The following is a 27,782-nucleotide window of genomic DNA, read 5'->3' on the forward strand; positions in this document are numbered from 1 at the left end:
CTGTGCCCCATCTCTCAGCCCCTGTGGGGTGGGAACCAACCCAACCCTTGGAAACAGTCACTTTAAAGAGGATGCAGGTAAGGAGGTCAAGACTCTGGTTCCAACCAGAAGGCAGAGCACAGGATAAAAGCCTCCTGGATCTGAAGATCATGAAGATTCCAGAAAGGGTCCTAAGCAGGGAAGGCACCACAGGGCCACAGAGAGCTGCCATGCTGGTGGGCTGAGCCCTGGTCTCCCTGCACCCCATGATAGAGCAGCCTTGTCCCTCCCCTAGAAACAAAAGGGTGGTGGTGAGCTGGGCCGCACTCCTCCAGCCTGGGGTCCTCATGACAGCAGGTGCTATGGAAATACAACAGCCAGTAACACCAAACCCATGACACTTTCAATATACTTTATTAAAAAGTTTCTTTGTATAAATTTCCTAAAATTTTTAAAATTAAAATTAAACACCCTCCCCCACCCTGCACCAAAAAAAAAAAAAAATCACAACATTAGAGGAATGCCAAAAATATTCTCTATTATGACTTTCTTTTCATTCTTTAATGAAGGCATTGGTCCCACAACAGTGCACAAAGATTTAGGGATTTTGCTTCCTTCTAAAACTAGGTCATTTGTTAGAGGCTTTAGAAAAGGAAAATTAGCTTGAAATCTAATCTAGGAAATTAGGGAAGTTAAAAAAAAAAAAGTTGGACTCTTGTTTCTTCGCCATACAAGGCTTTCCATCTAAAGTCGTGCTTACTGGAGAGGGAAGAAATGAACCAAGCAGAAGTATACAGATAGCGGTGAAATGTGGAGTTCCATCCTAGACCTTACATGTGCCCGAAACAGGCAGAGTGTGAAACTCCAGGGGGAGTTGGAGTTTATAGAAATGTTCACATGAACACCGGCCATGGGTAACTATTACACGACGTTCAAAGTATACGATATAACTGCCCGGAGACAGAGAGGGTTGGGTCCACAGACACATTTAGCACCATATTGATGGGTCATGCGGCAGAATGGCTCCTCCCAAGTTCGAGTGTAAATCAAAGCAGGAAATGGAACAGTGCGAGGATGTCTATACCCAGAGCTTCTACAGAGACGAGTTGCAACAGCTGACTCCTTCTTCTTCAAGAGGTATGTGCTACTAGTCAGCCACACTTAGGTCCCCATGGCAGCAATGACTCCGGGGTTGATGAGCGCTGAGTGTTGATGGACGGGGCAGATGGGGGAGGGTGAGAAAGAAGTACAGGCGGAAAAGCCACGTTAGTGACCAAAAAGGACATGGTGTTTCTCACGAAAATTGTCCTACGTCCTCTGGTTTTCCTCCCTCATCTCGCTTTTTTGCTGAGTGTCTTTCACAGCTCACCTGGCCCTCCCTGGCCCAGGTTCAGGACCTTGTGCGCAGTGTGAGCGAGTTTGCTGCCTTGCCCGGCCCCAGGGCCTTTGTGCGCCCTGTGCTCTTCCCGTTTTGGCTCTGGCCAGGCTCTCGTATCAGCAGTCAAGTTGGCCAACACCATGGTGACAGTGGGTGGCCCCAGTGTAAACAGCAGTGTTTAGAGGAAGCATAATTGTTTAACGATGAAGAGGGAGGAATACTCGGGTGTGTCTTCCCTCATTGGTAAGAATCCAAGTATACAAATATGTTTTTAGGAAATAACGATAATTCAGAAAATGAATTTCCTGTGTTTTATTTGAATTATCTTCCTTATCTAAAGATACCATCCACTTCCTCTGTCACAGCTCTCATAATCATTGTCATTCAAATATCTTCACAAGGTGAAAAATTGGCCTGGATCTCTTCTCTGACTTACAAAAGCCACAGACACAAAAGGATCATGGGTCACTTACCAGGAGCGCAAACCGTTTCACATTCTTTCTGTGAATTAAATCTGTTTTCGTTGCCACTGCAGCCTCCGTACCAGAATCTCATGCAGCTTTTGGTCTCCACATCATAGTACCATTTTAACATGAATTTCCTGCAAGTTCCTTCTTCTTTGGGCAACTTACATATGTCTTTAATAACAGGATGAGAAAAGAGTTTTCATTAGGACACACATGGGACAAGCCGCAGCCAGTGCATGGGGCTAAAGGTCTCGACACAAGGTTGTCAGAGCAAAGAGGAGAGTTTTGAGGAGAAAGACCCTCTTAGCCTCTGCGGGATGCATGTGATTCTCAATAAAGGCAATAATACAATGACCTTGATGGAAGGACCTCGCTAACTTCCCTCCGATCCCAAATGCAGGCCATCATTATCGGATACTTTCAGATGAAATGAACTGTGTTTTCTCTTTCCAGTCATGGGGCCATTTGTATTCCAGTTCCTTTGCTATTAAAGCCCCATGGAAGGAAATACATCTTAATAAAGACTATGTCGTTTTCTACTCCTCGGCAAAGTAGCAACTACACTCTGTCAGAAAATAATTCAAAAATAAAGCCATACATTTCATGACAAGACAAGTAGATGGGGAATAAAAGTTAAAGTGGAAAAGAAAAATCCTTTTTGAATTTGTGCGTTTGTGTTTGCACGCACGCGCATGTGTGTGTGTGTGTGTGTGTGTATCTGAGGGCCTTTGAGAGTAGCCAAATTAAACAAGTAAAAGAAGTGTTACCACTGATCTAAAACCCATGATGGCAAAAATGTCACAGAGCAAAGCTATTTTGAAGACACAGAAGCATTCTTTTTCCAGTTAAGGAAGTTTATGTTTTAAATGCATACTTCTGAAACATCGAGCTGCAAAGTAGAAGCTACACTCTCTCCATGATGCCTGGAAAGAAAAGTTTACAGCCCTTCCACAGTAAAATGTCTATTTACAGAGTTTTCTGGCAAACTCCAGATCATGCTGGGAAAGAGAGGCATTACTGTCAACCATTATCCAAAAGTTTGAAAACGGTAAACCTTCCTTCAACAGAAGTCCCTGGAGTGGATGATGCTGCACGTTTATGGGAGTAGCCAAAGTGCCAGTGTCACCGCCCCCCACTCCGTCCCTCAGAGCTGACATCTCCATGGGCCTCTGTCCCCACCCCTGTGGGTTGTCCTCAGCTGCCCTCAGATCTGAGGGCCTGCAGATCTGATTGCACCAAGAAGTAAAAGATAAACCAAGGTCTTGGACTAGAGAATCAAAGCTTGGGTCAACCATCATGGACCAGACTCAGAGGTACCCAGGACTGAGGCTCAGCATTGGCCTAAAACAACCCCTGATCACCTGAGGAGGCCATGATGCAGACACAAAGACTGGGAGTTCCACAATATCTCCTAATTGTATACCCTCTCAGAGGCCCAGAAAACCAGAAGGTAGTTGGAAGAACCAATGAGTCCAGAATGAAATGAGGACAATTTAGGAAAACAACTTTTTTCCACTTGAAAAAAGTTTTCAGCCAACTGAAGAAAAATGCCTTGCTTTCCAGAAATGTCATGCAGGGGACAGAGAAAGGCAAAATTATTCTACCACCAAAGCTTATCCCTTGTTTGCCAGTGGATTCCCCTATTCGTGGGAAGCTCAGACCAAATAGTAACCCTTCCCCTCCCTTCTCTCCCCCCAGCATCCCCTGCATGGTTCATGTTCATTCCATCTTTGTTCCAAATGCTCTCAGTCCTGGCCACCTGTGTTTGGCTATTCTGTTCCCACTCTCCTGCACACTCCTGAAACGGATACAAATTTTCCCAGACCCAAGGACACACAGCTTGAGGTCACCCAATGAAAGGACACTCTGCTCCCTGACTAGTTGCTTTCTGGCTTCCTGGGATTTGTGCCCTTAATGTCCAGCCCCAAACTCTTGCCCTTGTATCCCACACCCTTGGTGCCAGTGATGGTCGCTGCTAAGACCCCATAGGGTTTACCAGCATGGCACAGGGTGCTGGCACTGTGGACATGCAGAAATCTGGTAGAGCAAGAGAAATGTATTCATGAGGGCCCCACACTGTAAAAAGACTGAAACATGAGATTCTTCATTTTTAAGCATGAAAATGGGATGTTTGATCCTTAAGAAGCCTTGTACTTTTAAATTCCCATCATCTTGGTTTCCGGGACACGCCATGCAGACTGCACTCACCAATGCTGTGTCTATGCTAAAACAACCATTTAAAAGACACAAAAATAAAAGTCTTGTGTCCAAAGACATGTGGTTTGAAGGACTTCATCGAGCTTCTCCCCAGAACAAGTCTTTGGACACAACAGTTGCTCACAAGCTCTCTCCAAAATGAGCACAGCCTGGAGGGAGCCTGGGATCCTCTCCAATGTGAGAGTGTGGTCTGGCTGCCCGTGTGCTAATTTCCTTTCCTTATATCGAGAACTCAAGAGGAGCCGAAAGGACAATAGGGAGTGACAATGGTCAATAACCATTCCTGATTCACTTTTGCCCAGAATAATGTAAATAGACTTAATCTTAAAAGACAGACTTGAGGAGCTGCCTGATGCTGATCACCATCTGGTGAAACTTTCTGGTGAAACAGTGACTGGTCATGGGCATCAGTGAGCATCCAAACACAAGGAGAAACAAAGACCAGCACAATGTCTAGAAAACCCTGCCAGGGAATCCCAGCTGTTCACAAAAGCTTCAGGAGCCATCCTAGGAATCCTAGAACAGAATCATGGGGTGCAAGGCACCCTCAGAAACACAGTCTATTTTTGTCACAAAGACATGTGCGCGTTCAGGCGTGTGTGAGCATGCCCAAGCATTGTATTCGTGGAAATCAGGAAAGATATTGATCGGGTCATTAACAGTGGTCATAAGCATTGCAACGAATGTTTTCTTGTGTTTTCCCATATGCTGTGGATTCTCAACAATGACTACCTATGATATTATACTTTGAAAAAGAAACTGCATTCCATTGAAAAATATTGCCCCTTTTTTTTATATAGTTTTGAGATTTCTTCCTTGAGCAAAATTGGTGTGTGGAATGGAGGGGTGGGTGTTTATGCTGCGATTGTAAATATGTGTAAATATGCTCCTCATTGATGTAATGGTTTCAAACATAAGGAGGTTTAATAGACCCAGCATAGTTGATGTGGAATTAGGTGCTTCCAGCCAAAGAAGCAGGTATGATTTGCCTGAATGAGTGAATGCCTGAGTCTACATCTGAGCATAAGCTGGGTCAAAGGGTACAGAGGAAACTTTGTATTTTAACCTTATTTTGAACGGGACTGTGGTTAAGGTTTGGGGGGTCCTTTGCTTTTTTACATCTTGACCAATGGATTTTTATCTTTTAGCATTTTTATATTTCACAATAAAAAAATGGCAAATACCCTGTGATCCTCCTTATAACCCAAATATTGTCATTGATACAGACACATCTTCACACAACAGCAAACCAACAGCCTTGGAAAGGCTATTTCTCTTCTACCAAGCAGAGAAAATATTTATAGCTGTTTAGCCGACCTCAATCTGTGAGGTTAAGTTCATTCTATAAATGAGCATTAACATAAAGTCATCTATTTTCCTCATTATGTCATTTTGTGCCAGCCAATGTGACAGACTGGAACACATGCAGCCAAATGTTGTATTTCATCCAATCTAAGATATCTTAATTTCAATGTGCACTATTATTTTATATCCCCCTAAGTAGGACAAAACACTGTCAAAAGGATGCCATGTCATCAACTGTGAGTCACACTTCAATTTCAGAAGTCTTACTAGGGGAAAATATTGAATTTTAGAATCAATAAAATAAGTAAAACATTGAAGAACTTCCTTCAGAGCTATGTGATTGACTCACTAACACCTGACCAAAGTGGTTATTTCTACAGATTGTTAATTTCTAGAATAAGTAAAAGAGAATGTTATACATTCGGGAAGTTATCTTGGGCTCTCTTTTGCATTGAAACTTCTCCAATACATATGGGGCAAGCCAATAACTTAGAATTCTCTATGTAATATTGGAAAAAGTTAATTTTCTGAGAAAGAAGAACTGTGTGTTGTTTAGAAACCTTGGAGTTTTTCTGTTAGCAGTGATATCCATAGAAAATATCTATCCAAGTCCTCTTTAGCCAAAAATAAGGATGAAGGAAATGTGCCCAAAACCTAAAGCCAAAATTAGCAACTCTGTAGCAGTCCCAAAGCTAGCCACAACAAAAAGGGGCACAGGCATGCCTACTGGTTTTAAAGGCTGTGAGAATTGCTGAAAGGTTGGTTTAGTTGTTGCTAACTGCCCTTACAGGCAGCAAATGCATCACAGAAAAGTGGATGTGATTCTTTTAGATCCTGAGAAAAGCATAGTGTGGGATGGGATTTTTTGGAATGTGGGGATTTGTTTTGCTTGGCTGAAAAAAATGCAAGTACTAACCATTTAAAATGGAATTGTGTAATATTGCAAAGCCTAGAATCCTGAGTGGTGAGTAATGATGCCATCGGTCTGTCACTGTCATCAACCTTCCCCTCAAAGTCCAGGCCTTCCTGGTACACAAATACTCAATGCTGAAGAGGGCCAGACCTTATCTGGGGGACAGAAGATGCCCTCACTAGCTCCTCCCAGTATGTGTCTACATCAAACAAAGGAGTGCCTAATAAAGGAATATCTGTTAAGCATAATTTCTAAATTGTCCAACATTTACCTATACCAACAAAAAGTCAAGATGTAAAACTGCTCACTCTTCTTCCTCTCCATCAGATGACATGGACAGAGGACTTTACATTTCATAGGTATTCACCCACAAATCCCTACACAGATTCAAACACTGGTCACCATGTGTTCTAAATCCAAAGTGCTAGCTATAACAAACTACAGTTCCTTAAGGTAGAATCAAACCCCAGAGAATTTTTATTCATGGAGGTTTAAAAAAGAAAAAAGACAAGGAAAAGTATCTAACATTTAATCCTGGGACATGGACACATCTCTGTAACTACAAGCCATGCTTCTAATTAACCAGTTCAATTAAACTACACTCATGTCAACAGATAAAAATTAGCTTTTAAATTTAATTTTGCCTGCATTATCAAGAAAATACATCTTTGGAGAAATACTGCATAGTATGGTAATTGATCTTTGGATGCAAAATACGCAAGCCACTACTGGGCATGAATACAGTCTATATATACATATATATATATGGACATATAATGTATTATCTGCCATCAGGCTTACATATTTCACAGCCCTCACCATAGCACATACCCTCCCCAATGTTCATAACCCAGCCACCCTATCCTAACCTCCCATCCCCCGTTAGTATATTTTTAAAAAGTTAACTTTATAAAATGATTCATTATCACTCTTTTTCTAACTGCAAAAAATATGAATGTCATAGAAATGTTTTTCTCCCTGGGGAAAATTCCCAAGAGGACTTCATTATAGCAGGGAAGTGGGGGAGGGAGAGGAGGCTGGGAAAGAGGGGAAGATTTCACCTCCTGATTCTGACTCCCAGTTCCATTGTGAGATGTAAACATTTCACAATAAATATCAAATTGGTTTCCTTCGAAAAGAGCTCCCAAAAATGTCATGCACGTGCACACCTTCATATATTCATTGAGCAAATGTGTATGAAGGGCCTTCTCCAGCCAAGTGCTATTTTCTTACTGTGGGGTGAGGGGTGACTGAGGGCCTTGTTCTTGAGCATGGCATGCAGTAGGCAACTGATGAATCACTGAAACTAATGATGTACTTACTATATGTTGGCTAACTGAATTTAAATTTTCAAAAAGCAAGCTATATCTTCACACTAACTTGAATCCCTAGCTGGGAAACACACAGCTATGCATGTGCCCACACAGGGAAGGGTTAAAAAACCTCTAAATTCTGGGCTTGAGGTTACATAGTAACCACCATGAAAGAGAAAGGTTAGGATCATTTGTATCTAACTACTTGTAACCATGAAAGACTCACATGTCCCCCTGACAAAAAACCTTTTCCCTGCCACATGGTGAGGGGAGACCTAAGTGGTAAAAAGGTCTGGATTAAAAGGACTTTCTTAAGTCTGAACCTATGACTCAGTCTTAAACAACAAACATAACAGCCCAGCAAGATTCTTGTTTAAAGATTACGTTGTTTATATTAACTAAATACCGTTTATATATTTGTGTTCCTCCTGGACCACACATAAGAAAACCAGAAACATGCCCAAAGCTCACAATGGAACTTACTCTCAGTCATTTTCCTTCAATGAAGCACTGGATTTGCAGGAATTTTGTATTTCCTACACTCTGGGAGGGGTAGCATTCCCAGTGAGTGGGGAAGCAAGAGCACAGTGACTTTGAAGTTACGATTTCTGTCCTGACCACATCTTGGGGGAAATCCTAGTGAGTTCTTTGCAGCTTCTGTCTGAGTTCAAGTGCCATGGTGGGAACCCAGTCACCATGCAGGGAACTCAGATAGGGAGCGGGAGTGGTTTAGGAGCTGCAAGTGTCCCAGTGCAGGGGACAAAAGCTCATTCAGTCTCCTGATGCAGGACTCAGAAGACTGCTTCTGTGTAGAGACTTGGGTATCTTCTCCATCCCTAACCCTACTTCCCATTGTGTTAGTTTGAATTGAAAATTAGAACATTAAAAGTTTGTACAAAATCTTTTACAACAGCCCCGAACAAGTTCAAGTTTAAATTACCCAGTCTACCTTGAATTCCTGAATCGTTCCCATAAATTTAGATCGAGAGAAGAGAATGTCTTGCTCTTCTGTCAATCCTTCCAACAGGAAGGCTGCAGGAGTTTGAAAAACACACGGCTGTCTCTACCACAGACAGATTCCTAAATTTGTGTCCAAAAGCGAGTTATTTTAAATACTTTTCAGTTATATAAGTTATTCATTGGCTTAGAGTAATTACACATCTATGTGTATAATAGTTCCACAATTCCTGCTGTGATTTGGTTTCTCTCTAATAACACTTAATGCCACATGTCAGTCTGGATGCAGCTGAACTAAGGATGATGGACAAACAGATGTATACAGATGTAGAGACAGAATATAGATACAGATACAGATAATAAATACAGCTGTACACACAGACATGGCTATAAGGGAAGCTTCTTGATGGAATAGAATATTCTAGCAACAGAGAAGATTCTCTTCAGAAACTACTAAAAGAATCAAGAGGTCTCTCCCCCCAAGTGCCCCAAAGAGAAGGATGTGTGGAGTCAGAAATCATCCAATTTTGTGTAAACACAGATGAGACAGGACACAGTCTCCACTGAAAGGGTAAGATGAAGAAACAGACATCATTTTAAAAACTTACAGAGGAAAGAGAAACATGAGGAATCCTGAAGAAAGGCCCAGAAAGCAGTGTGCCGGGGCTTCTGGCAAGGCAGTACATACAGAGAAGGCACAGGGCTTTTAATTCCAGCCCCAAAGCAGCAAGCCTCAGTAAATGCCTTTGGTCAGAGTCAATTACAGAAAGAAACACTGTAAAGAGGAATGCCTTCCTCCTCGGGACAGTGGCCAGTACATTAAAGAACAAGGACTTGTCCCCAGTGAGTGGAAGTCTTTGGCTTTGGGGCCCATAAAACAATACAGTATGCAAATGCCCATGAAATTTTGACTTTGGGTATTACTGCCAACATCTTTTGCAAGACACCCATAAACAGAGCGTATTAACTATATCAATAACCAGTCTCTCATGGGTGAGCACTCCAAGCTCACATTCCACTGAATGAGGGCTGAGGTCACACAGAGTCGCAAGGTCTCACTGCCCATGACAAAAGCATGTAAACAGCTCTGTGTTCCAGAAACAGGTACAACCCACCACTGATTGAAATATGCACACACTCAGGCTCAGGCACACAGACACGGAGATGATAGACTAAGGCAGATGGTGTACTTAGGGAATTAGGATAAGAATGTCCACCCCAGGGGTCACTTCCAAACCCACTTATTTCACGTGTCCTAATCTGTTTTGTGTTCTTTTAAGTAGTTGTTATTAGATAAAGTCACTGAGGGGGCAAGTTGTTATGCTTTCAGCATCACAAGCCATAAATCAGCTCCAACCCCAATAGGAGTAACGGGAATCTGATCAAGAGACACATGAATTCTTGGCTCCAGCCCCAAAGCAATTCCCATCTAGTTTTCTTGAAGAGTCTGGTGACAGGAAAGGAAAGTGACCATTTACAACTTGGACTATGCAGAATAAGACCACATTGGGCCACAGAGAGCCCACTGGGAACTTTCCCACAGAAGTCAGGCTTGCCTGAGAATTAGGACCCCAGCAGACAACCTCGAATCCAGGTTTCAAAGGTTTGAGAAGGTCTGGAAGGAGGCTCTTAGTGCTGTTAATGGACTTATTACTCTCACAACTCACCTGTCTCACTACCAGCCACCGGTTCCGTGCTCACCATGAGATTGATGGTTGAACTAGAAGCCGACCTTGTTTGTAGAGAGGGAAGCTGAACTTTCTCTAGAAAAGAAAACACGTGCAACCAGTAGGAAACCCAGAAGCTAAAGGGCTTAGGAATTCTCAGGGACCGAGGCAAGCAGCCTTTCCAGGTGAAGAGCTCACATGAGGGCAACACCCACCAAGTCTCTACAGACACTATGGATGTCTGTCATCGGCAAGTTCCACTCATCTCAACAAGCAAATGGAGGAAAGCTCTGAAAATTTCCCACATAACTGCTTCTGCTTCCATCCATGAAAAAAGAGACCTGGGGTTGAAGGGTCTTTGCACTCCTATCTTCATGGATTACATGGTAACTGCTGGGAATTCCCTTTCAACAGGCAGAGTTCCTTGATCTTAATGACATTGACACCAGGGAAAGGAATGTGGACCCCTCTGCATCCCAGGAGCAGCATGGGTCAAGAAGAAGGGGGTTGGGGGAATCTGGGAGAACTCTGAAAGGTCAGGGGTGTGAAAAATAACAGAGACTAGAATGCATGCAAGAGTAGGTCTCAGGTCTCGGTGCCACAAAGGAGCCAGGGGGACAACAGGACACGGAGGGCAGAGCCACGGAGGGCAGACCCCAGCATGGTGAACTAGGGAGGGGTGCGCTGAGCCCCATTGCACAGTGGCCACAGACATCCCATGGCCTTGGGGTGGTAAGAGTGCATGGACTCGGTGACTCTGAGGAGCCAGAGTCTCGGTGGTACTCTGTGTTCATTGAACATGGAGACATACTTCAGAAACACGGTCATGGAGGGGGGTCGAGACCCCAGCCAGGACCCGTGAACCTACTTCTTTCTCTCAGAGTAGGGGCTGCCCTTGGGCCAGATGGATCCTGCTTCCTCCATGAAGTATCCCAGGACCCCAAGGGCAGGGCAACAGTTCCCAAGGAACCCTGCCTTCCGTTGTGTTAATTTCTGAACCTGGGCATCCCCCAAATACACCCAGGAATTTGCTCTAACCTTGTTATTTCAGATTCAGTGAATCGGAACCGTCCCCTTTATGTCCCATTTGAGGTTGCACATGGAAATATCAGGGACCGACTGTTCGGGTTTGACCGTGTACTCACTTGTGCTGAAGCTTCCTTGGTAGGTGGCTCTGACCTGCGACTTCAAGTAGCAGACCACGGCCACGTGGTACGTGTGGCCAGCAAGCAGGCCCCCAATGACACGCTCCGTCACCGACAGGTTCTGCCGCAGCACCAGGGACTGGTCATGGGCCGAGGTGACGGTGAGGTCATAAAAGTAAGGGCTGGGGGGCTCGGGCCTCTCCCAGCGGAGTCTGGCGCTGTTCTCGGTGATGTCGGACACCTGGACCTCTCGGGATGCCTTCACTGGAAGACAGGTGAAGCACAGTGCAGAGATAAAGCTTAAAGCCCCACATGACTGTGACACACAGACGACAGACAGCAATGGAAAGAGATGAATGGGCAGGCAACGGAAAAGAAGTTTAGGTGAGCAGGGCACCAATTTCTTGTTCGAGCTCCCCAGGAACATTAGTGTTGGAAGCTACCAACATCCATGAAAAGTGGAATGCATCCTCTCGTTATTTCTCAGCAAGGTAAAGATCTATTCCTTTTCTATTGAGAATCGCTCCTGTTCAGCAAAGACTTTGAAAAGACACGGGCAAGCATTCAAGACAGAATTAGTCCCATCATTTAAAATGCACGAAGTCATGGAACTTTAGGTCATGACCAGAAATTCTTTTAAAGGAATCTCTGCTTCCTGTCTGATCATCGAACGAAGACAATTTCCACCTTTTCACAAACATATACATTCTGCCTTCACCTTTCCGTACGGTTTGTGTCTCTCTAGTATATTCCCGCATCCGGAGGAAAGAACAAAATAACTAACTCTGGGTCTCTGGAAGCCCACCCATCATCATATCTAACTCCATCTGGAAGGTGTTTCCCCCATGGACAGCATTAGCACATATTCAGTCTCGGGAGGGAAGGCTCTGAGCTGCCGGTCAGCTCAACAGAGCACCCCACAATTCCCACAGCGTGCTGCATGGGACTTGTCCTGTAGGAATGTGCTTCTGCCCCACCCGGAGGCAGGGTCCAGGGCTTGGCCTGGGCAGGGGGAAAAGAGGCAGCAGAAGGTGGGAGACTCATCCCACCTGCTCTTTGTGTGGAGCTCACGAGCCTCAGAGAGGAAGAGAAAAACTGCTTTCTAACAGGAAAAAAAAAAGCAATGTTTTGATAATTGTGTGCTCTGGCCAGCGCCTTCTCAAGTACATGACCTAGAGGTACAAATCCTGGATCAATGACTGCATTTCACTTGATTTATAAACAGGCTTCAGGGGACATGCCGTGAACACAGGAATCGAGGATGCCCCTCGCTGGCAGCCCTGAGCATGCTTTCTTACCTGCAGGCTTAGCAGGGACTGGTTTGGTGGCTGCCTGTTTGGCTGCCTGGGGTTTGGGGGTCTCGGGCTTGGTGGCCACTGGTCTGGCTACAGTGAGGGGCCTTACAGCAGCTGGCTTTGGGGCCACTGACTTCGCGGCTGCCGGCTTTGCGGCCACTGCAGGTTTGACTGTGGCTGTCTTGGTGGCTTCGGGTTTGGTGGCCACAGGCCTCGAGGCCACGGGTCTCACAGCAGCTGGTTTGGGTGGGGCTGGCTTTGCTGCAGCCGGCTTCGAGGCCGGCAGGTTTACCACGGTCACTGGCTTGGTCGTGGTGGTCACTGGTTCTGTGGTGGTCGCTGGCTTTGTGGTGGTCACTAGTTTGGATGTAGGACTTGAAGTTACATTATTCGGGATATTTCTGTTAAAACAAATTAAATATCATTTCAATCCATACATAGTTTTGCCTGCTCTCTAAAATTTACAAAAACATAATTCCCACGAGTTACATGAACTTTGCTGCTTTATCAAAACGCATGCAATAGTTTTTATGTTTTACAGATAATATCGCATACATTAAATTCCTTCCTTTTAGAATCTGCCATGGAAACGATATTGAAATGCATATGAAGTAATAGAATCATTAAAAATGAAGGCTGTATTGTACTATAAATATATCTGACATCTTGCTTTTAATTTATGAGCTATAATAAATATTATGTTATTATCATTAACAATAATAATTTTTAAAATTGACCAACTGAAGCATATATACCAAAAATTAAATGAAACCAGTTAATAACTACTCTCATTCTAAGAAACTATCCACACAACAAAATGCCGCGTTGAGCTCCAAGTGATTAAGTCAGCATGTGCTTCCCTTCCCAGAGCTTACTGTGTGTATTTGTTTACATTATTTTGCAGGTGTTGTGGTATTTTTCACAATTTTTTTATCTATTACAAATCCCTGAAAAGCACAGCCACATAATCAGATGCAACAGCCCAGACCCAGGTGTCATTCACTAATTGTCTGGAGACAGACTCTCACTGATTCGTTGTCGGCCACTGCTCTAAGGCCCAAGCAGCCTATGTCCAAGGTGATGTCCTACAACTTCAAACACTAGGTTATAGTGTTCATCCTGTTTTCCTGAAGATAAGGTGGAAGACAGTTCAGGGAGTGTTTGAGAGAAATCACAAAGATAACTAAGACCAGGAAAAGAGCTTCTGGACCTGGACAAGCAGGACACAGCTCACAGAACCCTCAGTAGCGATGGTCAGTCTGCTCAGCTGAGCATGGAGCCTGCCTTCAAGGACAAGGGCAAGAGCTGGAAGATTTCAGGTGTGAGAGATGGAGGTGGGCTCTCTGTCCCCACTCTGGAGGTCAAGCCAGGAGTAAGCCCCACACTAGTTTGTCAAGGATGTCAAGTCCACATCCCCCGGGTGCTATGGTCAGAAAGCTCTCCTACCTAGCAAGCATGACAGTCTGTGGCACTCCCTTGAGGGGGACAAACTGCTGGCACATTGCCTAGACTCAGTTCCAGCCACCATGTCCCCATCACCTCGCCCTATGTCACATGGCCACACAGCCCACCTCTCCGTGCTGGAGTTGGTACCACAGATGGAGCTGGGCCAGCATCCCTGTGGGTACTAGTTCCCCAGCCCCCAACCTCTCGTTGGCTTTCTCAGTAGAACACGTACATTGCCTCCTAGGGTTACCACCATCACCTGTGTTACTGTAACACTAATCATTTTAAGATTTGGAGCCCATTTTTTGGTTAATGTAGTTCAATCCTTCTGTAGGATTGATACCAGGGGTAGTGGGCTATTTCACCACATGGCCCCAATTTCCCACCTCTTCTGCCCCCATGCCCTTCACAATGGGCTATGACAAGACCTCCCACTGAGTCAAGCCCCCAACTCTTGAATCTAGCCTGGCTGGCCTTTGGACGTGCACTGACCAATGGAATATGGCAGAAGTACCAGTGTGTTGGCTCCAGCCCAAGCCTCAAGAGGCCTCATGCCATCTGACTTCTCTCATGGAACCTTGCCGATCCACCTGGAAGCAAACCTCCAACCTAGCCTCCTGGAGAAGAAGAGGCCACATAAAGCAGAGGGGAGCCAACCAGCTGAGACCGTCTGGACCCCCATCCACAGCAGACAGGCTGCTGACCACACACACAGAAGTGAGCCCAGCCGAGGCCAGAGGACTGTCCAGCTGAGCCCAAGAAAAACTGCTAACCCACAGAACTACAGATTAAATAAATAGTTGCTTTCAGCCATTAAGTTTTGGGGAGTTTGGTCTGCAACCAAAACAAATGGTTACAACAGGTTGGAAAGAATGTTCCATATGACCTTTAGGAAGTCATATTTCCTGGATTTCATTGTCTTTACCCATAAGGTTAGGCATTGTCTGGGGGACCTCTGCATTCTCTCTACACTGTACTTTTCAAGACAATTATTATGATACTTACAATTGTTTATGACCAAACTTCACAGGGTTCTTAATTGACAGTTGGTCCCCTTGGAACCAATCACACTCTTTTCTGATATCTGGGGATAAGTAAAAAGCATTTTCACCTGGAAAGAAACAGAAAAAAAAATTTTTAAGATTTTATTTATTTATCTGACAGAGAGCCTGACATGGGGTTCAATCCCAGGACCCTGGGCAGGGATCATGACCTGAGCCAAAGGCAGACGCTTAATGAACTGAGCCACCCAGGAGCCCCAGGGGGGAAAAAATTAAGTGCACATGAGTCCTATGCAAATTAAAATTAATCTGCTAATGAGTTAAATGGATCACACAGCAGGTAGTCCATAAATATTTGTTAAATTAATTCATTCCTCCAGACAAGTTACATCTAGTAAATTTAAACATTAAGCACCATGGTCCTTGACCCATAAAACATCTCAAGCCAAAATCTTCTATTTGGCAATATTTGGATGATTGGATTGAAGAAAATATTTACCCAATGTCAGGAGGAGACAGGAATAGAAGAAAAAATCAAAAAGAGTTGAACAAGTTCCAAGCCCTTGAACATCAAATGGTAACCAAATTACTTCTTACGTTTTCTCAATTTTGTGTTTAATAAAATTGTTTTTAATCTTCAGAAGGTAGTGACAGTGGCCCCGGGTGAACTTGCTGCCTCACTTTCGCTTCGCGTTTTTTCTCTAATGCTTTTGAGGGACAGGCCTTCACAAATGTGAACACAGTTTTCAAGGACCTCACCTTTCCCGTGAGTAATAAACTCTCTGTACATACATGTTCGTCCCTAACTTCCAGAGCTCCCTCAGAGGTTAGATACTCTCCCATGCTGCCTTGGGGCTGGCTATGTACTGTGCCGGGCCCTGGAGCACAGGGGAATCAATGCATCTCCTCAAGGACCGTCCGGTCTACCGGGAACACAGGCCACAAAGGAATAACCAGCAAGCCATGGAGTAGATAAGTAGATTTTAACCCAGGTTAAAGATGACAAAGCCTTGGGAGTGGGGAGCATTCATGGTGAGTAGGGGCAGCTAGGGATTTGCTTTGAAGCTGAATGTGGGTTTGTCACTAAAGCGGGGAGGAGATTCACATCAGCAAAGGTCCATGGTTTCCAAGTGTTGGGGTTGTGGCTAAGCCCAGATCAACACAAGGCCTTTGAGGAGCTTCCCCACTTATGATGTCATGCACAATGTGCACTTGACCCGTGTTCACTCTCAGGAACACAGGGTCTATGGCTGAGAGATGCCAGTCCAATTTGGCTGAAAAAGTGCGTGAACGAGGACAAAATTTCCATGTGTTCACAGCCAACCTGGCTTCTAAAGGGTGTCTATGACATGGCAGGTGTCAATACATATGTGTTGGATGAATGGACAAGTCAACGTCAGTACACCAGACATCTTCTCCATAGCCCCATGTCCCAGAGAGCTCAAGGCTACAAGCTGGCAGAAAGCCCTGGACCAGCCCACACTGTCTGATGTAGGACTTACTGCTGACAAAGGATGGTAACAACCTCCCAAAGCGCATCAGAGGCTCTTCGTTGAGTTCAGTCGACTTATCCAGTAGTTTGAAGAAGACGTCATTTGGCTCGCTGGCAAAGCCGTATACCTCCTTGATGTTCACCTTCCTGCCAATGCTGAGAATCACGAAGAAGTAACCCTTGCATTTGGCCTGCAAGATGACTCTCTGGGCCTCTTCCAGCTGCTCCTTCTCCACCTCACCCGTCAGCATCAGAACCATGATCTTCAGGTCCCGTGGGTTGGGGGCACTTTCAAAGACGTTCTCTATGGTGTATTCAATGGCGCTGCCCAGGTCCCTGGTCCCCTGCAGCTGTGTCATTCTGCTGTGGAGAAAGTCCACCAGTTTCTCCTTGGAGCTGTAGTCAGTCAGGGAGAATTCCACCTTCACGGGCGGCACACTGGCGTTCCCCACAGACTCGTAGGGTGCATGCTGCACAACGGCTACCCTGGTGAAGTGCTGGGAGGCCTTGGGGTCTGGGCTGAGGTCCAGCTGTCTGACCAGGTACCCTATGTACTTCCTCATTTCATTGAACTGGAACAGAGTGGTGGACTCAGAGCTATCTAGGATGAACGCCATGTCAATGTCTGCATCGCTGCCAGCCGCTCGCCTGTCCCTGAAGGAAGGCCTCCAGCTGCCAAATCCACAGGATGGGTCAATGTTGCAGATGTCTAGAAAGAAGCATGGAAACCCATTTATTCTGTGACTCCCACAGCAAGATATTGTACGTCAGTGTGCTGAGAGTCAGGGCTAATTAAAATCATCACATAATATAGAAGCCCATTTATAGCTTGATGCCATTTTGTGGCCAGATTTCAGTTCTCATCATCTAACCCTAAATGAAACAAATCAGGAAGCTAAAGTCCTTGTTAGTACACTATGGGATTGACATTAGAAGAAGAGGAAGAGGAAGAGGAGGAGGAGAGGAAGAAGGATGAGGAGGAAGAGAAGGAGGAGAAGTAGAAGAAGAGGATGAGGAAGAGAAAGGAGAAAAAGGAGAAGCAGAAGAAGGAGGAGGAGGTGGAGGGGAAGGAGGAGAAAGAGGAAGAGGAGGAGGAGGAGTGGGAGGAGGGGGAAGACATAGGGAAAGGATGGGGAGGGGAAAGACAGAGGAGGAAGAAGAAGGAAAAAAAGAAAAGAAGAGAAGAGGAGAGAAAAGGAGAGAGGAGAAGAGAGAGGAAGAAGAAGAGAGGAGAGGAGAGGAGAGGAGAGCAAAAGGAAAGGAAAGGAAAGGAAACTATTTCTTTGCCACTCTTTGAAGAAATGTGTTCCAGAAAGTCACAAAGACCAACAATTGAAATCTGAACTCTAAGATCAAACTGTAAACAAAGCTGACTTTTTCCTTTATTTCCCATAAAATCAATCATTCCCTAGAGAAGCTCTGTTTGAGGGGATCCACTCTAAATATGGAAGCTACCTATATAGGAATTTCACTGGTAAACATGCAGCTCTGTGAATCTTCATTTAACACAACCCCTTTCCATAAATGGCAACTATTCATTCAAGTGTCGCTCTATGGATAGCATGCTTTGTAACAGATTTCCTGTTAGAGAAGCCCCTTACCCAGGCAAACATGACACGTGAGGACATTCTTCAGGAAGTCCGTGAGATCTCTCCTAGCAGGGAGGACGAGTGCATGTCCCACCGCTGTGTTATTGATCTGGTTGAAACAAAAGGAAATGGCTGGTAGGAGTGTCCATGGTAAGGAACTACTTGAAATGGAGCTCAGGAAGAGAGTCACCTCAGAAAAATAAACCCCCCAACAGATTCAGTATCCTCTTGGGGGTTTTCTTGGTACCCTTGATACCTTATCAGTATCCTCTTGGGGGTTTTAGGGAGGAGCTACTGAGCTTAATAGGAAAACACAGGTTTTCTTCTGTACAGATGAGCTACAGTTCAAATCCCACTGCTGTCCTTCCTGTCAGTTTCCTCAGCTGCAAAATGGGGATAATGGTAAATTCCTTCTAGGGGATAGTGGGAACATGGGTAATATGGCTATTTTCAGCAGCAGTTCCAGCCACTGACAAAGGGTAGCTCCATCCTCTCTGGCTCTCCCAGGTCCAGAAAAGGATATAACGGCAAAGCAAGTAATAAAGTCACTTCTAGAAGACTCAGGAAGCCCTGCTCATCATCGTGGTGCCTAGCACAACATCACTAAGTAGTTATTTAGTAAATAATTGAATTAAATTAATGAATGATTAATTGACTTTTCTAACTTGCTGAAACAGTGCGGTCAAGAGCCATGTGGTTCTGGGTCCCTCAGCCCCTGTGAGGGAAAGTGTACATAAATGAGCCCTCTTACAAGGGAAGACAGCTGGCAACCACAGCTGGCTTCCCAAGCTCAGTGCTCTGGGCTCAAGACAGCCTGTGGTTTGGCAGGAGAAGCACCAAGAGATGGCACCAACATCCAGACTGTCTTTCACTGACATAGGTAGTGGTAGGACCAGAGAAACCCCAGTTTGGGAGGAAAGATGCTAGAGACCATCCCACCACACCCCACCTTTCACTGGCAAGAAATCTAAGACCCAGGCAGGTTAAATGATGTAACCATATTATGTGTGGTGACCTGAAGCTAGAAAGTGTGTGGGGGGCCGGGGGGCATTAACGGAACTAGGGCTCTTTCCCATCATGCCCACCCCCGACTTATTTTGAGCAATGCTGCCAGAATTGGCACTGAATAAATATTAATTGATTCATTCACCAATTACTATAGCAATTATTTCTATTGTTATAATAATTAAACAAGCTAATGACAAGGGAGTACTTTGTAGCTTCACAGTGAAGGCTAAGCCTTGGCCGCCATCCAGGTTGAGGAAAGGTTTGAAGAGGGGCATAGATAGGGGTGCTAGAGTCATTGATGTTGAAGGGAAATCACACTAGAAAACTGTAGACCTCAGGGTCAGCCCTGGGAGATGCTCCTCCAGCATGTGAGGAAGGACACAATGGGAATAAATCACAGGCATCTGGATGTTGCCCTACAGCCAGCCCCATTGGCTGTCCTGGAAATCTCACTCAAGTAGTTGCCAATCACAACAATCTCATCCAGGAGCTTTGGAAAATTCCGCATGAACTACTCAAGGAGGCACAGATGGGTCTGAGAACCTTCTTGGGGCCCAAGAAGAACAGAGGAAGGTGCCAAGGACACCCACAGGGCACAGACCTGTAACGCATTGATGAGCTGCCGGTCCTCCTGGCTCGTGAGGAACAAGGGTGTGATCCCTGCATCTGAAAGCTTCAGCACGGCCTCCCTGAGCTGTGGGGATGCCTTTGTGGGCTTATTGCTGAAGAAAACAGCCACCTTCCTCATCAGGAATCCATTCCTCACGCGCTTAAATGTGTTCCTGGCCACGAAGGACATGGCTGTTTCCAGACTCTGTTGCTTGGATGTCAGAGCCACCTGAAGGTTCTTGATCTTGTCCAGGAGGACCGATTTCTTCTTGGAGTCAGCAAACCGGATCTCTGTGGTCACCTCATTGTTGTAGGTGACCACAGCCACACGTGCCCCCCGCGGGCAGTTGCTCTCAGCAATGGTCAAGTCACCCACAATCTTCAGAAGCACATCCCTCATCCGGCTAAATGTGTCTTGGGTGACACCCTCTGAGGTGTCTAAAGCAAAGGCCAGCTCCGTCGGGAAGACAGGACATTCCAGGGGCCCTGCAGGGAGTGGGGATTTTCAAAGACAAATCTGACTTACTGGAAAAGGGGCTCTTCTTTCTGCAGGAGGAAGTCAAACAGCTGAAATCAACTTACCATAACAGCAAGCTATGAAAGAGAGAAAGAGAGCAATGAAACATGTTTACTGTGTCAGAATTTCAAATGTAAAATACAAAAGCGTGTCATGGACAACAGAGAATCATGTACTTACGGCATTTATCTTTGATGCTCTGGACAAGGGCACATTGCTTTAAAAGGAAAGGAAAGAAGTGTGAGGGGGGTGGACAAAAGGCTTACAATGCAATGACTGGAGCTGTATGCATGCAACTTACATCCATGGAGTCCCCTCTGTTGCCTTTGGGACCCTGTGAAACAAGGAAGGAAAGGATGAGAAGCCAGGCAGATGGGCGGGACCACCAGTGCAAAGGAACCACCCTCCAATCCCAGAAATACAACAGAGGAAGCAAAGGTAGACCTTAGCTGACCTTGAACCTTTCCAGGCTCTCCCTATAAATTTGATTTTACTGCTCAAGGAATAAAAGAGAGACAACTTTGAGGGCAAAAGTGTTTCTTTTGCAAGATAAGTAGTTCTACATTTTGGAAACCTGGAAGCTGATGACAAATCAAAGGGATCGCACACTTAGGCTTAAGTCTCAACACAGAAGGGACAGTGAGGAGTCACTTAGCTAACCCTCGGCTCCAGGCAGATTCCACCCCAGTCAAAGGAGCTCCAAGGATAGACCCAGAGTGACGCTCAGCCTCTCGTCGCAATATGTGGCTGTCCTGATGTCAAGCAGTCCTCTTGTGAGCCAGTAAGGTGTCTTCCCACAAGACAAGTGACTAGCTTACTTTTTCCCATTAAATGGTTCACATTTAAAAGGCGGTAATCACCTGACTTGGCCTTCACCCAAGTTCAACCTGTCTTAGTCCCTCAACATTTCTTGTAGGAGTGATTATCCATCATTCCTTGAACCTCATCAAATTTCATGTCGGGAGACAACACAGGGAGAGCTTCAAACAAGGAAACAAAGACATTCATAATGAAGAGACATAGTGGAAAGGCTGCAGGTCACCCTCCAGTCCCCAGATGGCCGGGCACTCGAGGTTTTTAAACCACAAATCTGAAGCTCTCCCGGGGATTTTATAAACCAAAGGAAGAAGTCTGCAAACCAACATCTGACATAAATTATACTAATTCTGCAAGATGTAACCCAAGAGGTATAAAACTTGTACTTTTTTTTTTTTGGTCCTGTACACAAACCTCAAACAAACCTACACCAGGAAATTATGAAGGCAAATTACAATACACCCTAGAGCACAAGGTTCCACAAGAAACTTCTTTTTAAAGTTTCTTGTAACTCTAAAATTCAAAAGCTCTTTTCTCTTTTGTGGTATCAAAAGAAAAGTGGTTTGTTTAAAAAAAAAAAGGCAGTAATGACAAAAATGCAGCAACCCGCTTTATGAGGAGATGAGACAGTGGAAAGTTTATAAAGAGGCATGTGGAGAGCATCCCGTTCCAGTGGCTTGATCAGAATTGGGTGGATACTCACAGATGGTCCTGGATAGCCAGGGTCTCCCTTCTGCCCAACTGCCCCTGGAGGTCCTGAATTTCCCTAGAAAGGGCAGAACAAACACTGCTCAGCTGTGGCAAAAGATTCCCAACTCCTGCAGTTGTCAGAGGCAGTGAAGGTGATCTAACCCTATATTCCCTTTCACCACAAGAACTCTCTCACTGTAAGATGCCTCCCCCAGAACCAAGAATGAGGATGTACAAGAAACCAAAAAATGACAATTAATCAGGTCACTGTTCAGTGGAGACAACCAATCCAATGTTTTAAAACCCTACCTTCAATCTTAAAGGGTGTAGTTTGACTCTTCATTGAGCAAATGAACAGGATAATACGATGGTTTTCACTAAAAATAACAGTTTCCCACATCTAGACCGCAGTTTGTTAAGTCAGGACACCGTGCAATCTTAAGGGGATGAGTAAACATCCACTGAAGAGAGTCATTCAGCGCTAAAAGTAGCTTAAGGAAGAGGACTGTCATGATGCGGAGAGGGGGAATGTGCAGTCTAGTGATCCCTGAGATGTGTTAGAGGAAGGGGTTCTTGGGACCTCTCCATAAGGACAGCATTGCTGAAGGAGGACAGTGCAGACAATCATGGAGGGTCCAGAGGACACTGGTCTAGGGCTTAGGATTCCTTTTCTTCTACCCTTTACTACCACTAGCCCCACTGCAAGTGAAGAGGGATAATCTTCACCTCACATGTTCTCATTCCCCACTTGCATCCAGGTGCAGACAGACTCACCCTTCGGCCTCTAATGCCTTTGGGTCCCACCGCTCCGCCTGTCCCTGGCTCACCAGGGGCACCCTAGGAAGAGAGCCAGAAAGAGATGCATTAATATCTGAAACGGAGAGTCTAGCTGAGGGCCTTGGGCATCTAGACCATACTTCCCAGGGAAGCCAAGTGGCTCACTCTGATTTACATTCTACTGGGTTCCTAGTACACCTGTGTCCTTCGCAGAGTCGGCCTTAGCTTATTGAACCGTAAGGACAATATCATACAGATCCCAGCATATTAAGTTTGCAAAGTACGTTACTGCCATGTCATTTTATTTAACCCTCACTGTCACCTCCACGTAACAGGGGAGGGAGTACCTCAGAGAGGTGGGGACTTCCATGGGTCACCGGTTAATAAGCGGCTGACCCAGCACTGGCACCACGATATTCTGATTTTCAACCCATGATCGTACCAGACTCAGCTCCAAACAATGGTGATGTCCCACCATTAGTATTTATTTATTTATTTTGTATTTATTTATTTAGTATTTATTTTGCAAGTATTACCTTTGAACCTGGGTATCCAGGGAATCCTCTTTCTCCCTGTAAGAGATAAATAAGTTAACTCAATATTTGGTCCCAATTTAAAAGCATCTAAAATAAATTATTCTTGAGCAGGAAAAATATATCCCTGGAGTCATCAAGAGAAAAAATTCACGATATTACAATAAAATTTGGGGAAATAATTCTTAAAAAATACAAGCTGTCAGAAGTTCAAGAAATCTAGCAGATACGCACTTTTTTGCCTCTGCGTCCTTCATTGCCAACCCCGTCTCTGCCATCATCACCCTGGGGGTGGAAAGAGAGCATTACTGTGGGCCGCCACGCTGGGCAAGGCACAACCACCTCTGTCTAGAGCCCTGAGCACAGTGTCCTTGGCTTCCTGAAGTGTTCCCAGATCAGGGAAGTGTTCCTGCTCCCACTCCAACCTCCAGGTGCAACAAGACGGAGTCTGTACTACAGTAAGCTTAATGGACTCCTTTGGCAAAATGGTGCTGGTGTGGCACCACTGTAAAGAACAAGGGACAGCCACTGGGAAAGACAGCACTTGGGTGAAGAATCAAAGACCCACTGAACTGAGACTCAGAAAGCCATCCTGACTCTCTGCATCTAGGAATCTTTGATTCTCTTTCACAGCAAAAACATGGGACTCAGTCTTTCATACCCTCCCAAGTCTCCTGTGCTCAAACCTGTCCCCTCCTCTGTAGCCCCCTCCTCCTTCCAGTTGTGCCACTAGACTGCCTTCCTTCCAAACAACCCCCTCCTATGCTCTCAGATCTGCCCTGTCAACACCTCCATGGAAGACTTTCAGAACTGGACTCCATCAACTATTTCAAAAGAATCAGAAGATTGCATGTTAACTATACATTCATATCCCTAAAACATACGTCAAGCATGACTCCCTAGTTCATTTATAGCTTTAAGCAAACATCAACAGGTGAAGAGCTATTGCCCAAAAATGTATGGACACAGAATCAAGAAGAGATTTCCTTCAACGGTCTGAATAGATTTTAAAGTTTGATTCCCCACCCCATCCCCGCTCCTGAAACTAATAATAACAGAAATGGATCTTTTAAACTTCAGTTTCTTGTAGAGAAATTGCATACATGCAAAAAATATTTTAAAGTTTGGGATTATAAATCAGATAAATCTGGTCCATTTACAATGTTTAGGTATACCACCTCATTTTTAAAAAATTCTCCATGTTCTGTAGACATCTTTTCCATGTAAAGGAAATGTATACTACAAAATTATTGTTACTGAGCAGATAGATTATCGTTATAGATTATTTTTAAATGATACTTCTAAATGAGTTATCAAAGTAATAATCTCTATTCCTAGATGTCTCATTCAAAGGAAATGGTTTCTATCTGGATCAAGACCTGATCAGATCCACTCCATTTTAGCCAAAGGACATTTCTTTCTTTGCAGGAAAGCTCTACCCAGTCATGGTCACAAACCATTTGCAGAACCAAAAATGAAGGTGGTTCAAGCTCCATTGTGTCCCCATATTCTTAGGGGAAAAAATTGTCTTCACCCACTCTTCCTGATGAAATGTAACTTACTTGGAAATTGATTTGCTGTTTATAAGAAGGTTTCACTGTGTTGAATCAGATCCCCAAGGACACAAGAAGCAATGATCAAGTTTCCTCTATTCAGAACCAACCCGATTTGCGAGGATGAAGCCTAGCCCAGAGCAAGGTCCCCACCTCCTCGCCTCCCACCTTTCAGCGAAGGGTGAGCCACAGCACATCATGACCTTACCGTCTCCCCTCGGGGGCCCCGGCTCCCGACGCCTCCCTTGGGTCCTGGCTCTCCAGGCTCACCCTACACACAAGAAATAAAGCTGAGACAGCTGTGGGTCCAAGGCCAACTTAAAATGTGATTCCAAGCCCTTGCGCTCTACACAATGCCGCAAGCTGCTAACTTCTAGATTCTGATAAAAATTATTTTTTAAATTGCAGTGTTAGTGTGCAGATTCGCAGAAAAGAATCCAGGAGAGTCTGTGTTTGCTCCTTGCGTTAACCCAGCACAGGGACATGCTGGCGGGGAAATGAGAAGGAGAAACAGGGGGAAGAAGCCAGGAAAGTCAGTGCGTGCTGAATTCCGGGGGACACCCAGCAACACCAGCAAGAGACCCAGAGATGACTGCATTCCCATGAACACATTTTCTTGACTGAGAAAATGCTGTCTTTTCAGACTGGTTCTGATAAACTGTTCTTTCTCTTCAGGCTTATGGAAAGTCTGTTCTGAGACAGCCTGCGTAGAACAAGCTGCCATTATCCAAAACAGTCGGGGATGTGGGGCTCCTGGATTAGCTAAATATGGCCAGTGCTCTCCATGTGTGCACAGCCAGTGTTTAAAGAATGTGTGTTCAACGCAGCTCTGATGCAGTACTAAGCGCCTCCAGTCTGCCTATGGCGAGGAGCCACGTGCTGCCGCATGAAGAAATCAGAGAACCCCCAGCTGCTGGCAGGTCCTGGCCCCAAGACAGCCAGTCTGCTGAGTACAGCCTGCGTGTTTCCTTGTGTTTCCTTGAGCGGGGACAGGACAGGGATCCCCCCTGACCAAGCCAGCTGGCGATAGGGGAAGCTGGGTGCACGCGAGGCAGGAGGGGTTGGGAGCACAAGGACAGATGAGACAGAGGCTGCAGGGGAGGGGGCTGTCTGGCTGGGGCTTGACCTCAGGAAATGAGCTCTACGTTTGTCAAGACAAACCTTCCTTCCCAGGGGACCTGTCCTGCCACGTTCTCCAGGAACACCCGCGGTCCCTCCGCTTCCCTAGAGGACAGGGAGAGGAATCCGTCAATGAAATATTTATGAAATGTTCACCTCCCCCACCAAGCCAAAAGGCCTGAGCCCTGCACCCCATCCAGCCACACTGAGTGCCAACCATGGTGCTAGAGACCTGAATGCAAGCCCGCATGGACAGGACTTGTGCAAATCTAAACCATCAGGGTGACCATGTGACACAGGTGTCCGCAAAAGGACCCATGCTGCTGTAACCACATACCGCAAGTCCCTGACTAGAGGGCCAGCACCCAGATTTCACCTGCCTTTGTTTCCCTTTGCACACCTCCATGCCAACACTTGTGTATACAGGTGTGGGGTCCTATGGACGTGTATCCATTGAGGGAGCAAATAGATAATGAGGAAACATAGCTCTAAAAATGGAGTGTGGCCTCCAGAGCCCAGAAATGACCAAAACAGACACACCAACAACAGAGGGGAGCAGTTACTTGTCCCTGGTGACCCCTCGAAGAGCTTCACCATGCCCCCATTCCACCTTAAACTCGTGACTAATCAGAACTTAGATAATGGGACCGAAACCACAGAAGCTCAGAAAATAGATATATCTCAGATCGCAGATGGGGGAAGGACTGTCTCCTCAAACAATGGCTCACACGAAGTTCCTGCTTCGCTGTCCCCACCTTTGTTCACTCATGTTGCAACAGGTCAGGTCTCTGCCAGTTTTTAGTAGCTCTGACTTTCCATAACAAATGCCAGGGTACCCATCAGGCAGGAGGGATGCCGGAGTGTGTGTGCTGAGAACCCGGTCCCCACTCAGCTCTGACACGTGCCACATACCGTCACCAACCGCCAAGACGGAAGCTCATGCCTGTGGCTGTTCAAGTTTAAGGAACAGCTTCTGTGTTGAACCTGAGGCTGGGAGATGCCTTACACAAAATACCAAACCACAAGGCAACCTCTAGGGGCCACCTATGACACAATTTGGCATGGGCTGAGAATTTGGACAGATTTAGTTAGATCTTATGTTCTATCCTCAGACTTGGGAGATACAGGACGGCCTCCCTCTGCTTACCACCTGCTGATCCAGGTTTGGAAGCAGCAGTACTGGGATTTAGAAGACCCTGGAGCAACAAGGAAAAGGGTCTCTTCTTCCCTCAGGGAAACTGGCCAGTCACTATGAAGACTGAGGGTGACCCAGGGTCTGGGTGGCCGGGGAGGAGGCGACGGGAAGTCTGTCTACAGTAATACAGTCCCCGGGACCTCAGCCTGTGCATCCCTGTGCTCTGCTTAGCTAAAGACAGGGCTGGGATCCAGCCAACTTACCCGAGGCCCAGAAATGCCCTGTTCACCGATCAGGCCTGGAGGACCTGTGGGACCAGGTGGACCCTGAAAAGGAAAAAGCCAACATAAGTGCTACGTGGAGGCAGCGTTCCGTGAGGAAGCTCAGGACCCAGAGGCCAGAGCCTCGCTTCTGCTGGCCCAAAACCCTGCTAGTGACCACTCTTCAGTCTCGGCGAATAGCAACCCCAACCCAGGACACAAATGGGGAAGTGAGTTTAAAAAACAAATGCAGGGGGCGCCCAGGTGGCTCAGTCAGTTAAGCATTGGACTCTTGATTTCAGCTCAGGTCATGTTCTCACAGTTGTGAGATCAAACCCCATGTCGGGCTCCACACTCACTGCAGAGTCTGCTTGAGCTTCTCTCCTTCTCCCTCTTCCCCCAATTCTCCCCGCCCTCCCCCCGCTTTAAAATAAGTAAATTACATCTTTTTAAAAATGCCAAGGAACAGGAGTTCAAACAAAAGCTTATATGCAGATGTGCATAGCTGCACTATTCACAATTTCCAAAAGGTGGAAAGAGCCCAGGTGTCCGCCAGCTGACACCTGCACAAACCAGTTGTGGTCTGTCCACACTGCAGTAT

General features: G+C 45.7%; 1 protein-coding gene across 10 annotated transcripts in view; it reads right to left on the reverse strand.

Annotated features, from left to right (window-relative positions):
- Positions 1-509: 509 nt before the first annotated feature.
- Positions 510-27,782, reverse strand: part of COL6A3 (collagen type VI alpha 3 chain) — a 77,082-nt gene continuing 49,809 nt past the window's right edge. For all 10 annotated transcript variants that reach the window (XM_032857567.1, XM_032857566.1, XM_032857570.1 and 7 more), the window contains 19 exons: positions 27,185-27,247; positions 25,829-25,891; positions 24,876-24,938; positions 23,349-23,399; positions 23,118-23,153; positions 22,579-22,641; positions 21,818-21,880; positions 20,600-20,632; positions 20,479-20,515; positions 20,364-20,375; positions 19,774-20,267; positions 18,177-18,273; positions 16,586-17,284; positions 15,088-15,193; positions 12,640-13,037; positions 11,342-11,605; positions 10,197-10,292; positions 1,831-1,995; positions 510-1,181 (listed from right to left, as the gene is read on the reverse strand). In XM_032857567.1, the coding sequence (XP_032713458.1) occupies positions 1,141-1,181; positions 1,831-1,995; positions 10,197-10,292; positions 11,342-11,605; positions 12,640-13,037; positions 15,088-15,193; positions 16,586-17,284; positions 18,177-18,273; positions 19,774-20,267; positions 20,364-20,375; positions 20,479-20,515; positions 20,600-20,632; positions 21,818-21,880; positions 22,579-22,641; positions 23,118-23,153; positions 23,349-23,399; positions 24,876-24,938; positions 25,829-25,891; positions 27,185-27,247 (2,844 nt within the window). In that variant the 3' untranslated portion in view covers positions 510-1,140. The remainder of the gene's footprint in view (positions 1,182-1,830; positions 1,996-10,196; positions 10,293-11,341; positions 11,606-12,639; positions 13,038-15,087; positions 15,194-16,585; positions 17,285-18,176; positions 18,274-19,773; positions 20,268-20,363; positions 20,376-20,478; positions 20,516-20,599; positions 20,633-21,817; positions 21,881-22,578; positions 22,642-23,117; positions 23,154-23,348; positions 23,400-24,875; positions 24,939-25,828; positions 25,892-27,184; positions 27,248-27,782) is intronic.

Source organism: Lontra canadensis, unplaced genomic scaffold (genome assembly GCF_010015895.1).
Source record: "Lontra canadensis isolate GAN:19392208 unplaced genomic scaffold, GSC_riverotter_1.0 scaffold13, whole genome shotgun sequence".
Classification (NCBI taxonomy): Eukaryota; Metazoa; Chordata; class Mammalia; order Carnivora; family Mustelidae; genus Lontra; species Lontra canadensis.